At 38.8% G+C, this 14796-nt stretch overlaps 1 protein-coding gene across 2 annotated transcripts in view; it reads right to left on the reverse strand.

The window, feature by feature from the left end:
• THSD4 (thrombospondin type 1 domain containing 4) overlaps nt 1-14796 on the reverse strand; it is a 237946-nt gene that overhangs the window by 43838 nt on the left and 179312 nt on the right. For both annotated transcript variants that reach the window (XM_071441660.1, XM_071441661.1), the window contains one exon: nt 13059-13263. In XM_071441660.1, coding sequence (XP_071297761.1) covers nt 13059-13263 — 205 coding nt within the window. The remainder of the gene's footprint in view (nt 1-13058; nt 13264-14796) is intronic.

Consider the following 14796-nt stretch of genomic DNA (forward strand, 5'->3'; position numbering starts at 1 on the left):
TGCTTTGTAAAAGATGACTGTAATTTATCAGATGTACAACGTGTCAAAACAGAACCAGGACTTCACTAACTCAGACCAATTACACACATTACTATTAACATTAAACGTTTGCTTGAAAAACCTGACTTATAGAGCGTGTTTTTAAGGTTTTAAGTTGTCAGAGTCAGCACTTATGCAGACCTAGTGAATTCCACCACTGCATTATTCTGCACAATTAGTGAGAGAAGTTTTCTCCCTGCAAGGGGTGGCACTGAACTGCCTTAGAAGGAGAGCAAAACCAGAGGTGAGAACTGCAACTCAGAAATTAAAAGTTTTTTTCACAGTTTTCAAGGGAAGAAAGTCACAGCATGGTTGTTTTATACTGGAGGAGGGAAGAAAAAGCCCAGGTAGGTGGGGATGCAGAACAGATACCAGTTCCTGATAAAAACAAAATCCAACAGGAATTTGACTCCACATAAACAGTGCTGTACCAATGTTGAGACCACAGCAACAGATGACTCACATATGAGCAGATGCCATAACCTGATCATACAAATTCACAGTTGAGTGTTAATTCATTCTACCTCTAAGACAGGATGAAAATTCAAACATAGTAAATTAAAATGACACAATCCAACCAACTGGAGAAAACAGCATTAGTCCAGTACTAATGACAGTAAGTTCATCAGGAAAACCTGCATCTCAGATGCATACACAAAATACACTAAGGAAACACTAGAAATTGTGTAACATCACTGTGTAATCCAGTCAATGTGCTTTGTGACAGTATTCCTGTGCTCTAACATGCAGCACTCTGAGGTTTAGATTTTCTCACCCTACAATCTGACAGACAGCTCATTAACACTGTAATACTAAGCAGAGTTGAGGGTCTCTACAGAGTATCCCCAGCACCTACAGAATCAAGGCCACTGGAGATGCATATAACTAATTTAAAAGGGAAGCTGCACTCCAACATGCCTGATTTGGGTTAGACCTCATAGGTATCCTAACCATATTACCATTGTCTTCTGCTTAAAATGAGTGATGAAGCTAAAAGACTGAAAAAAGCCTTCATAAACTCACCTCCAGGGAAGTGTCACATTTCTATTGCTACATCTGCATTAGGAATGATACTGAAATAAAACACAAATGCTTACATCCCATTCCTCCCTCCCTGTCTCTTCCTCCTCAACCTTTAGATATATCCAAGGCAGGAAAAAATGATTCAGTTTGATTTCACCTTTGCTTCAATAATGTTTGCATTGGACATGCTAAAGACAGCACAGATTTTTGCCATAAAGAAACACTCCCAAGGGCCACTGCCAGGACAAGTTAATTCAATATTAACCTGAACACATTAATGGAATTTCCCATGTTTATCTTTATAAATTATACTATCTATAAGGCTCATGGCAATGTACTAAATTACAAACATGTGACAGTTCTTCACAAACAAACAGAGCAGAATACAATTCTGTAATTTTCCTTTGTAGTTCTCCAAAATCTGCACAACTGCTCAGAACTGAAGTCACACAAACAGGCATGGGGAAGGAATCCTCTGTTCATTCATAAAGCAGTGAACCTTTGCTTAAAGTAACTCACAAACTTTGAAGCTTCAATGCAAAATAGCTCTCCCTCTAATAAAGCTAACTGCTGGCAGAACAATAAACTAGGTCTGGGGCTCATTAGGACTCTATGAACAGTTTCAAAACAATCCATGAGCAGCTCTTCTGAACCAGAGACTCAAAAGCTTCAGGGATGAGCTATGATGAGCTATTTAGTGAGGTAAGGGTTAGAGGAAAAATTGATTTCTCACTGTATCAATAGAGAAAGTCAGAAGAAAAGTCAGAAGTTCTTAAGACTATGTGCTTTTGTTTCAACAGACACATGAGAGACTTTTCTTCAGAAGTCTGCCTTGCAAAAAATGCAAAAGAAAATTTTGATGCTGAAAAGTTACAATCTATTGACACAAATGCAGGACTGCATCATGCTTCACTGTTTTGCTTATTTTCTTTTAAATTGGCAAAAGACAACTGAAAAAAGTTATTGTGTGTTCATAAATATAAGCTCACACCAAACAAATTTCCAAGACTTGGCCTTCCCCTGCATTAATTAGGCTTGGGGAAGGAAAGAAATTTTTTTTTGTAAGAACAATCAAAAAATCTGAGGAACTATCATTCTGAATATAGAACAACCTCTTCTAGTTTTGCCAGACACTTGAGAAAAATTCAATCCCCCCAGTCCTCTGCAATATAAACCTGAAAGAGAATGATGAAGTGTTATGATGGAAATTCAACAGTAAACTTTTAATTCCACTTATTGAAGGAATCTTAATTCTGCAGTCTGACTGAACATCAGCAGACACATCACACACTAAGGTGCTGTTGCCTTAGGTCCTTACAAGTAATTGCAGTGACTAGGCCTCATTTCATTTTGCTAATAAATCACATTTCTTTTCCAAGTTTTCCAAAGCTCTGGTATGGCTTTTCATTTCAATCTCCCCATGCCTGGTTAGAGTCCTCCTAACAGCTCTGCTCTTGCTCCTCCCTGAGGGTGACCTGCCGTGATTTCAATGGAGCTCCTGCACAGAATCCCTATGTGCAGCCCAGTTCAGGTGTTCCTTGCTCAGGACCCCCAGAAGGCTGTTCAGGTGCCACACACACCCTGAGTGACCATGTGCTGCCTCAGGGCTGTGTTCTTCTCTTCCACAGAGGAGCTGGAGTAGGGGAATGGACTGAAGGTGATGGACTAAGGAATAACCCAAACAACAACAGCTGCAGCTGGGCTGGTACACCTTTAAAACCCTTCCCCTGGCGCTTCATGGTTATCAGTGCTCAACAGATCCTCACTTGTTCAGTCCTGGGTCCCTAAGCCATGTCTAAATTAGCCATGCAAGCTGGTAACTTTGCCAGGTAGCTCACCAAAAGCCAGCCCTCAATCTCACAGCAGATATTCACCTGACCCACATCTGCCAACAACTCCCAGCATTTTCAGAACTACAGAAATTTGGTATTCAAAAATTGAGTTATGACCACGGGGCAACTACTGCTGCCATGGGTACAAATCTGAAAGGGAGACTGGGTCTGTAGTGCTTCTAAGCACCCAAATTCTTCTGACACAAAGTGTTTGAAGTAATATTCAATAGAAAACAAAGACACTGGGCAAGCTAAGAAATAAAGGATAAAGTTTAATCTCCCTTGACTAACTTAATCATACAGCCTATAAATCAAGATTTAAATCCCCATATATATTGTGTATTAGAAAGGACTTGGATTTCTTTTGGAATTTAATGCTGCAATATAAAAATATTCTCTGCAGATGAAATCTCTTTATTGGTTCCAACCATGAAGCCACTAATCATGTAGAATTTCTACTGGGTGATTATTTTACTAAAAGAGATTTTGAAAAGGGTAAAACCCAAAAATGTTGAAATTGAGCAGTTCAAAGGGAAATAAGAGAAGGAACAGCAAAAAAAAGAGAAAGTTTCTTTTACAGAATCAAAGATGTAAGAACACGTTCTATCTAACTAGATCAAGGGATGCTTAAGGAACAAAGAAAGGTTTTTCTCAATCCAAAAGAGAATTTTGCTCAGAATAAAATAAGATTATGGAATCAAAGAATGCTGCACAGAAATATCTGTGACAATTGAAACCAGGTTCTCAACCATTTTTCTTAAGTTTTGTAATGTAGCAGTTGAGCAACTATTTAAATTAGTAACAACTTCTCCTCTTGGCACGAAAGGGAAGAAGAATTGTGTCTTCATGAGATTTGGGAGTTTGCCTATGGATACTTCATGAATTTGGACTGATTCTGGTCATTCTTTATGCACAACTAAGTCACAGAATAAAATTAATTTTGAATTAAAATTTGTAAGAACAGGAAAATAGTATTGTATCAGAGCAATGACTACACCTTGCTAACAACTTTATAAAGTAGTGTTTATTCCAGATAAAATACAACTGAGCAATAGATTACATGTGAAGGATTTTAATCAACTCCCAAAGCTAATAACTTCCCAAGAGTACATGACATTTCCAACACAGTCCTGGCCCTTAGAGGGACAAAGGAAGAGTGAAGTGAAAGCAGAGAGTCAGCTGCATTAGTTAGAGGAGAATTCATTTTACTGAGGATTGCCCAGTGCCATGAAATGCACTCACCAAAAGGTGCCCCATTAGCACCCACTTTTCAGAGAGCTCAGGTATTTTAAGAAGCTTTGAACAAACAATGTGTTGATATTCCAAACAATCTGCGCCCTTCAAGGGAGTGTTTGCATGGAAACTGCTTGGTTTGGTCATCAGCTAGAAGACAAAAATAATCTAAAGCTTTGAGATCTAAAAAGGTCCCATAATTGGGTTCAGATTAATAAAAACTGTTCAAACAGGCCATCTCTTTCATGTTTTAATGCATCTTCTTTGAAATTTTTGCATTCAAGTTCCTTAGTTGTGTCCGTAACTGGAAACAGAAGTCTAATCAAAACACTGTGAGAATGGCTGAAATTAAAGATTTTGGGGTCTGACAAGAAGCAGGAAATACTGAAAATCTTGCAGAGTCAGTTCTCCAGAGGCTTCCATGCCAAGGGGGTTTGCAAAGTTATATAAGCAACCAGATTGCTGGGTGTTTTACAAGTCAAACTGAACAACCAGCCTGAGTTCCCTCTCACTATTTTGCATATTGCTCTTTATCCTTTCCCTGCCTTTCAAAGCAACCTTTCCCTATTTAATGAGAAGGAAGAAACCATTCCTTTAATACAGAACTTTTGAAACCAACACCTCAGTGGGACTCATTGCTGCTGGCTGCTGTTCAGATGATGTATTTGCAGGGCAGATCATCAAAGCAACAGCAGGTTTCAGCTGCTGCTCTGTTGTAGCAAGTGTTGTTTTTATAAGAACAATGCTTACAAACACATGGTAAAAGAATGCACCACCACCTCTGTCATATGATGACACAACTAGGAAATGAAAATGTGATTTTTATGGGTTCCAAAACTGGTCAAGACCACTGCCACCAAAGAGCAGGTATGAGCCAAAAAGCACAGCCAGCTGGAAAGAAACATCCATACTCTTCTTTAAGATGCAGAGGATAAAGGCCAAGGAGCCATTTAGTTGGAAAAACAGCAACATGGAGAATTCTCCTGGAGATTCAGACTGGGTGCAAAGTCATCAGCCTCCCAGGAAGGCACCTCTTGCTCAGCACCCCAGCTCAGGGCTATCCCTCAGACCTCCTGCCCTCAGCCAACAAGGGGAAACTGAGTTCAAAGATCCTGAGTGAAAACACTGATGGCAAGTGACCTGCAGAGAACTGTTTTGTGAGACAGTGGTGGAAAGCTGGGACACACAAGTTAACCCAGCCATCAAGGCTTAACCTGAGGCCAGAGGAAAGAGTACTCTCCATCACCCAGAGGAGTAGCAAAGTCTGTCTTTTTGTAATATTTTTTAAGATTGGCCATTTAATATATAAAAATAAATAAACTAGCTTTTGAGAAAGTATTTCTTTTGTACGATTTCAAAACGTGCCTGGGACCCTACAGACAGCTATACGGAGTATTAGATACCAGCTGGCTATTTAATGAAGCCAGAAGGGAAAAGGTCACCTTGGAATTTACTATAATAAGATAACCCTGCCAGAAATTCTAAATTGTAATTATTTAAGCAACAGCAGTAGTTGAAAAAAATATATGGTCAGCAAAGAATAATGTCCTGGATATATTCTGTTCCAACTACAGGTCATTACACTAGGTAAGATGCTTGTGCAACTTGAATTCAGTGGAGTTGAATTCATTAGGGTTGAATTCCATCCAAAGTCTTAACAGCTTCAAGGGTTTTAGTAAGTGGTCATCCCAGCCAAGTAATACATGTTGGCTATAGTAAGATGAACATTTATTTAGTGAAAGACACACTCCCTGCAGAAAATCAATTTGAAACCATTTTAAGGACAATAACTGAGCAGATATAGGAGTGTAAGAGTGTGTACAGGGAGAACTGGACATGCTAATAAGGAACTACAGGTGAGAAATATTAGAAAGGGAGAAATTACACATCTCTGTTTGCCTTAATATACTGTTCTTCTATTGGTTTATAACCCTTTTGCATTAGAAGCAAACTTGTGCTGGTTTTAATTCTCCCTCCTAGCTTATCTATACCTACATTGTCCACAGACACAGGAATATGACCACAAAGAGCAAGATCCAAGCTCAGCTGATCCAAAACTTCTTGCCAGAATATGCTTCTAAGATTCCTGTCATCTCCAGGCATAAAGCACAGACCCCTCATACCTCTCCACCATAGCCTTGAACCCTTCACACAGAATATGGGAGCCAGACTGGCTATGGTAAAGGTAATGAACACCACAATGTCAGAGCAAGCTGTAGGCCCCACACGTACTGAAACTGCAGTTTGCAGAAGAAGACCATGAAATTATTAAAAATCACCATATAAACCCATTTAGCCATAACCAACCAACCACAATACCACACTTTTCAGCTCAAGGAAATGTGACCTATTCAATTTCTCAGGCCAGTATACCCAGTTAAACATAAATCCTGAAGGGAATCTGTCAGCAATTAGTGTAAGATTAAATCACAGGCTGGGTAGCTGCTAAAAAATGCATGTTTTCTGATCAGACCCTGGGCTTCTGTGAATAAAATAACAGCCATGGAAAAGCACTTTCCTGGATAGGTCAGCATTAGACACTTCAGTTTCAAGGCTGTTTTTAAATCCCTGGTGAGAAAGATGAGTCTTTTAGGAGACCTGTGCTGCTTTTGAATTAAGGCATGGCCACACAGAGAGCAATTAATTAAAATCATTATTAATTCAGGGAATCAATATTGCTACAACTAGCAATACTAGCCAACTAAATTGAATTAACTGGAAAAAGTCAGAATCTTCTCTGCTCATCAGGTCTCTTCTAAAACTGACATTGAATTGAAATTTTTAAAGCGCCCCAAAATTTCTAAAGCAGCTATTAATGCCCAGTCTGGTAGAGGCAGAAAATATTTGACCAAATATAGAATCTGAAGCACTGAAGGATGAGACTGAGTGGAGACAAAGAGATAAGGCAAAAGCCAATAACCAGGAGTTATCAACTTATATTGCCAGTTCCATGTTTTTATCAGAATATAAATGATTTGTAAACATTTTCCAAAAACCCCCCAAGTTCTTCCTCTTCCTGTGCAGTATTTCCTGACTCTCCAGTTCAGTATTCAGGAAACAGGGACACAACAGTTTCACTAGGATAGCTAATCATAAAAAGCATTTCTTAGGAACATTATTCAAAATTTGCTGCTTAAGTTTACACACTGATTGTAATTGCCTCTTCAGACAGTAATAATTCACTCTGAAGTTTCCTTATGGTTTGAACTTGCTGTGTCTAACTTCAGTTTATTTAAGAAGTGATTCCTTAAATCTTTTCTCCACATTTTGGAGCACATTGTTGGCTGTACTAAGAAATATCTTTGTTGTTTAACTCCAGCAGAGAACAGTCAAGAGTACAAAGGACAAAAGGTAAAAAAAATAGTTATTCTTATCCAGATATTGTAATTACATTTGTTTTTAAGTAATGCATTCAGGAAGTCACAGATGCAAGAGAGACACTCCAACTCTGATGCACTGACAGACACAGGGATGCACTCAATGATTAATACAATGTTCAGGTCCTTGGGAAGGTCTCAAATCCATCACAATAAACAGACATAACAGCTTTGGGCTCCAGCACTCCATAAACTCAAATGACAAACTGCAGGCTCTGGTTTTGAACAGAAATGTGAGAATTATCAATGGAGCACTGACAGTTCTCATGCAGAGGGAGAGCCACTGAGCCCAAGGCACACTGAAGCACTGGAACAGAAGTTTATTATAAGCAGATCCCTTGTATAAAGTTCATTCCAAGCCCTAAAAATTCCAATGTGCATCCTCTCCTCCATATTACTATATTCACTGCATCTTTTTTTTTGCACAGAAACATTTAATCTTGTGTAAAAAGTAAAACTAAAAGAATCATTAACAGCAATTTTAAAAGTATATTTTGAAGTATATTAGTTGACTTAATAAGCACCACATGAAGGAAATCAGTGAGTATATATATTATAAAGCTCTTCACATGATCACAGCAGTGCCTCTTGCAATGTTTATCTTCTAAATTCCTGCCAGTGTTCAAATCTAACGCCTTTATTTGCTGTAATTTCGAATCTCTAAAGTGACTTCCAAATGTTACTTTAAGTTCAAGAGTTGCTAACAATCTTTCATCATGAGATGTATTGTTTGAATGTTATCTGCTACAGAGAACACTGAATAAAAATGGTTTTTAGAGCCCCATTTCTTTTCACAGCCCCATTAGTATCAGGCCCTGTTGTTTTCATACAACAAATCCCTTAAGTCATATTCCTGTTCAGGCACACCAATATTCACAATAGTGCTATTAACATCCCTTGGACCTTTGTTTAAAAAAGTATTAATCTGCAACTTTTATTTTAATCACTAATTGTGTATACTGGCATGTGCTAATAGAAGATGCTAGAAATAGCAGAGTATTATTTTACAGAAAGCAGGGAAAATGGATTAGATCCAAAGATGTCTCTATCTCATTTACTGGCAGAAGTGACTTAACTCCATGAAAAACAAAACTGAAACACACAATATATTCCCTGAATGAACTGTAATGAACTTTACAATCAGCAATTAAATAAGTCCATTGTGAAACAAACATCTTTGTAGAAAAGAGCATTCAGGTAAGAAAGAAAATGTTAGGAGACTTGCACTGGGAATGATCCACCTTCCCTTGGACAGAACCCCAGAGCCCTGCAATGGCAGGCAGTGTCTGCCACCTTCTCCTCACTCAACCCCAAACCTACAGGACTCCACACTCAGACAACTGCCCCAGAAACAACCTGTTCCTTGAGTACAGACATTACCACATTACCTCCATTAAAGTTCATTATGCAGTGTATTTCAAAACTAACACATTTTCAAGCACTGTGTTGTTCAATTCTGTATTAAGCTAGATTTTAATTTGAGCTGCTGACACCTCCTTCCCAACAGAGTGCCTTGCAGCTGAGGCTGTGGATATGGATAGCAACCAGCTTCTTTCAATTAGGTTCTCAAGACACAATATGCATAAAAAGCACATTCCAAATAATCACTTCAGATCTGTGTTATCTGGCTTTAAATTCTGCTATTATCTCAAATCCCAATCCCAAAGATGCAGAAGTATTTATACTCCAACCCACATGTTTTGCAGCACAAGTGCTGTAACATGCTGGTCCCACTGAAGGTATCATGGTCCTACTTAATTCAGTGGCAAGTTTCCCATGTCAGTGTATGAGAACTGTCCAGATGATGATTACCAGTGGGATAAAAAGTATGCCTTTGTCTCTAGCATGTGACACAAGTGCTTTGCCAATGGAAAGGTCTGGCCAAGGTCAGCACTTCTGTTACCAAAAGGTTCTGTTACACGTGAGCCAGTAAGAAAATCCTGCTGAAAACAACTTTGAGAAGTCATTCTGACATAGCTCAGGGCTGGGCAGCCCATAGCCTTCTCTCCACTTTACAGAGCTGGTAATACATAGCTCTTTCTCTCAACTGTAAAAAAATACCAGAGTAAATATACAGCCTGATGAATACATCATTAATAGTTATGAATAGCTGTTATACAGCACTCCAAAACTGCACTGCTTTCTTTCCCAACAAACACACACTAGAAAACCAGCATGAGATGTTTCCTGGGGAATTTCAGATACACCTCATGGCTCTATTAGTTAGTCTGTTTTGGCTCACTAAGACACACTAGTTAATGTTGCAGCCCATTCTCAACTTGACTGCTAAAATATTTTCTTTATCACATTGACACTCTTCCTACAGTAAAGATCTACAAGAAATGGAAAGTCTAAAAGGAATTGGAATACTTGGGCAGGGGGAGAAGAAAATATTCTATTTGTGTTGCATAAAATTCAATTCATTTCAAACTGGGATTTTATGAAAAGTTAATTACAAAGTTCCCTGAACAACCAATTAGCCCATCTCCTTTAATCTGCATATTCTGACTACCCAGATGAAATTCTAGAAACACTTTAAAGCTTTATATACCACTGCCATGCTTTCTCTTTTTAACAGAAGTTTATTGTTTTCCAGTGGCAAGAACTTAAAACATTTTATTCTGGAATCACTCCAGCTTGTGTGCAAAAGCCAAAAATGCAGTCCTCAAAATGAGAAAACTCAGTAAGCTGAATTATATTCAGCAGAAACTACAGAACTGTTCTTTTTAGGAGGGCTTTATCAAAATGAGCAATACACTATACAAAATAGTTCACAAAAGCAGTATGGAGAAGCTTTCAAATGTTTGGATGATTTCTAGCTGAGTTTGAAACTCATATTCTTGCCTGCTTTCCCCAGCACCTCCTGATTTTAAAGAAATACCTCCTTGTGAACACTCCTGATCACTCACTTGCTTAGTACTTTAGAGGAAAGTGTGGAGCTTGGTAAATCTGCTTAATGAAACCACATGGAACTCAAGACAATCTCCCAAACAGAGAAAAACAGGGTAACTGATACCTAGGAACACCTGCCATCATCTCCTAAAAAAAAATCTTAATGACCTTGAGCTGACTTCCAATTTTGCACTGAAGGAGCTAAAATGTACGAAGTGAAAGGAAAACCAAAAGCAACCAACTTATGCTCCTTGGAAAAAAAAAGGGAATGGTTCTTACCAGCAGCTCTGATAGCCACAATGGGATTATGACAGAAAAAGGTATTGAAAATTCAGTTTTGCAAAGCACTCAACTACATCCTTAAAGGAATGGCTGCTGGGTTAATTTTCTTGTTGCTGCTGCAGCCTAAGGATAATTTAAATTTTTTATTGTTATTTTTAAAGTTTGAGACTTCTGCTTATTACCATAAATATAGAGAAACCAGTAAATGCCTGATCTGAGTTTTCAAGTTTCCCAGATCCACCAGTGTTATGTGCACTATAAAAATGCTGAATTCTGAATGCTATTTTATCAGTGAGAAATTTGTGACCACCAATATACCAAAAAAAACAGCTGCATAATTACCATTTCACTTGCCCAATAAATTGTTTGATAAGCCTTTCTCTTAGTTTCAGCTTTCTGATCTGCTTGAACATGTTCCTTTTTGTCCTGGTGTAACTCACCTGCTTCAATAAACCAAATTTATTGTGTAACAATGTAAGCAGAGTGGCTGGAATCCTTCTAGGCTGGAATTACATCCTCAAGAATTCCTAACATGGGAGGGAGCTGGCAAATTTAGCAGATTAAATCCATACCAGCACTTTTAAATAAAACATATGAAATGGATAAAAACAAAAAAAAAGAAAGAAAGAAAGAAAGAAAAGATGATAGCATAAACCAAGAGCTCAGGGGATAAGAAGTAGCATGGGAAAGAAAAACTCTATCACTTTCCCATACATGCCAACAGCCTGGTTATTTTTGAACAAAAATGTTACTCTCTTTCTGTCCTGCCCATTACAAAAATGTTCAAGTTGCTCAGGACATTTTAATATAGTTAGGGGAGTTTTTCTGTCAGCTGTTTTCAGATGCTGGCACATAAATCTGACAGAAAAATTACATTCAACTCCTTGATTTTATATATTAGTAATGTGACTGCTTCCACTGTACTGCCAAGTCAGCTATGTTCTCACCCATTTTCTACCAAATGTACAAGTATCCATGGAAATTCTTTAGAAAGAATTATTGGTTTAGTTCATCATCAATTAAGTCAGTGTTGATGGATGCTATACAAACTGTTCTCATGAAAAAACAAATGCTGGTGTACACTGGCATATAATGTATCAAAACCCCATTTGGATGAAACCAAAACAAGTACGAACTGAGACCACCCAGGCAATAGGTTCAGAACATTTGGCTTTCTTGGACTGTGGGTAGCTTTTTCTATTTCTTCAAATTAGAAGTAAATTTTTGGTAAAATTATAAAACTCACTTTCCAGTTCAGACTGATCCTCATAATAAACTCCCATCTACAGGCAACATTTCTGTGGAACTCATTCCAGCTTCAGCAGGAATTAAGGGGAAGAAAGTAGAAAAGAGAGGAAAAGCAATTCCATAATGAGCACCTTCCTTTTTTGTAGCTGAGCAGCAGCTGAGATGCTTTTCCCACCAGAAGGGAGGTAAAGCAGCAGTCCAACAAGAGGACTGGCATTTGGGACTTCTAGTACAGCCAGACTGTTTCTAGCAATAACCACACCAAGCCAGCACAGAAGTTCTCAGGTGGCTCCAATTTTACCATCTGCACTGGTAATTTTTAAGACAGATCTAAGGATGGTGAAGAGAAAACTGAAGGGTGAGGGGCAGGTTTTATAAATCATAAGTAACTCTTTTCTCTCCAGTCCACTCATCAGAATTGCCTACAAAACCTGCACAAATGTAGCCAAACTAAGGGCTTTGAAACCTAGGAACACAACAGGTTACAGTGGGGAATGCCACAGTTCATAAATGCATACAGGACTGATATAGATCTGGTATAAATTCCACATAATCTCTAATTTGCAACCCACTATACATATCTAGAAGTATACATTAAGATGTTATGTTACTATAAATATTCCAGGATCCTCCATGGTTTCAAATGAGGGACCTGCTTCTGAATAAACAGCTGTACAAAGAACTTGGATTCTGTGAGTACCTCCTCAATATCAAATTATCTCACTTGAAAGGAACTGAAACTTTTTGGCAACCAGAAGATGCTCTTTTCTCCTCAAGCAGCCTTTTATAAACACAAGCATCTGCTTGGCTGGATTCTTGACTGATCAGAGAAGGTTAATGATGTGAGAAAGGGAAACATCACAGCGGAACCGATTAAAAGGAGAAACTAAAGCCAAGTCAGACAGACAGGGAAATAGATTGTAACAGGTCTACAGTGTTTGTCATGCAAGATCAATCTAGAATTAAAAACAGCCAGTTAGTTCTGATCAAAACACCTGTTTAATGATTTCTTTTCTTTCCTCTCTTCTTCTTGACATTGATTTCACACTGCTCTGAAGGCCTTTCCTGGCATAGCCTCCACCCAACTGCACGAGCACACAAAGCATTCTTCATTCACTGAGATGCAACTTACCCAAATAGTTGTTGCTCTTTGACATCTCAGTAATGTTGATTTTAGTAGCTCCTTCAGGAATTTCCACTATCTTGTGGTAGCCAAGATTTGTTAGCGTGTGTTTGAAAACTCCAGACACAACTTTGCAAGCAGTGTTGTCCCCTCCACATATTCCACACTTGTCAATCACCTTGTCAGAACCCAGATAGTCGTCACAGCCAATGCTCTGCAAAATAAAGTAAGATTTCTTTTTCCAAGATCTTACAACTGCAGACTTCGGACACAACAACTGAGAACAGCATGACTTTCAGAGAAGAATCAATTCTGAAATGATTTTGTGAATTAGCATTTCAGCAATGTCTTCTGTATGGAAAAAAGCAATAAAACCCAAAGGGTTCTCAGACTTGGTGTTTTCAAGGTAGCCAACAGGTTTTTACATGCTGCCAGGCAAAATCCAAGAACACACCATGAGCAGTAATGCATTGATCATGCTGACTGCATACTCCTCAGCTGAAAGAAAAGCTGAACATAGTTCCCACAGCTGCTGCTCAGGAAAGAGGTGGAGAGCTTTGATTTTGTTATAATTCAAAATAGGCTTTCTACAGAAGCAGAACTACTTCCTCTATAGTCTTGTCTCAATCTCCTCTAAAAGTGAGCACTCAGCCTATTCTCACCAAAAGAAGTATGTGAGAAATCTTTATACTACATCTAGCCAGTTAGAGAAGAAACTCATGTGTTCATTGAGTAGAAAACCTTCAACCCACTCAGTAACACACACCTGGACAGGATAGTTAAAACAAAATGATTTCCTAGAATCATAGAATGGTTTGGGTTGGAAGGGGACCTTGAAGATGATCCAGTTCCAACCCCTTTGCCATAGGCAGGGACACCTTCCTCTAAAGCAGATTGTTCCAAGCCCCAACCAACTGATCTTGATCTGTACAATCCATAAAACAGCTTCTCTAAGATGAGATGCTAAAGGAATCCTGGATGACCAGGGATATAACTGTGTTTTTGCAAAAACAACACTGCTGGCCATTTTTTCGTACAGTTTAAAAACCAACTTATCTGAGATAAATCAGCTTCTGTTTTGTGACAACACAGAAAATACTTAAGCAGCAAGCCAAGGAAGAGATTTGATGTCCTGGAATTTTGATATTGGTTGTGGCCTCAGTATAGCCTGGAGATAAGTAGGAATTTGTGAGTGGCTGACAGCTAAGCAGCAAACAGACAAACCACATGGGATTTACTTCTGGAGTACAGGCTTGAATTTGACTTGGCTAGTGAGGAAGCCCCAGATCCTTAGGAGACAGCTTTAAGATAAGCAGCAGATATTTAATGTACCTCATGACAATACCTTTAAGTTATTAATGAGCAGAAAATCAGCTGCATGTAATTAGAAACTCTGTAGTCCTCAGAAAAAAAAATTGGTTTTATTTGTGAAAAGGGTAGAAATGCCCAACTCAGGGCTTGCTGTTACAGGCATCACTGTACCTATGCTTTGGAGAAAAGACATTCCCCAAACCCTTCACAAACACAGCACAGCTGATCTACCCAGAGCCAGGATGTCCAACAAAGAAGCCCCTGCAACCCACACACCCCCAAAAATCACCCAGGCTACTTGCTGACATTGCATGAACACTTCATCCAGCATCTTTCACACAAGGACATTGGGGGTCACAACAAAAGGAGCCTGTCAGAACCCCAGACATCTGGGCTTTCACTCCCATGGTATTCCATTGATAGCTTACTCAGGAGA

This window comes from Agelaius tricolor, unplaced genomic scaffold (genome assembly GCF_023055355.1).
Source record: "Agelaius tricolor isolate 1412-34295 unplaced genomic scaffold, bAgeTri1.0.p SCAF_16, whole genome shotgun sequence".
Classification (NCBI taxonomy): Eukaryota; Metazoa; Chordata; class Aves; order Passeriformes; family Icteridae; genus Agelaius; species Agelaius tricolor.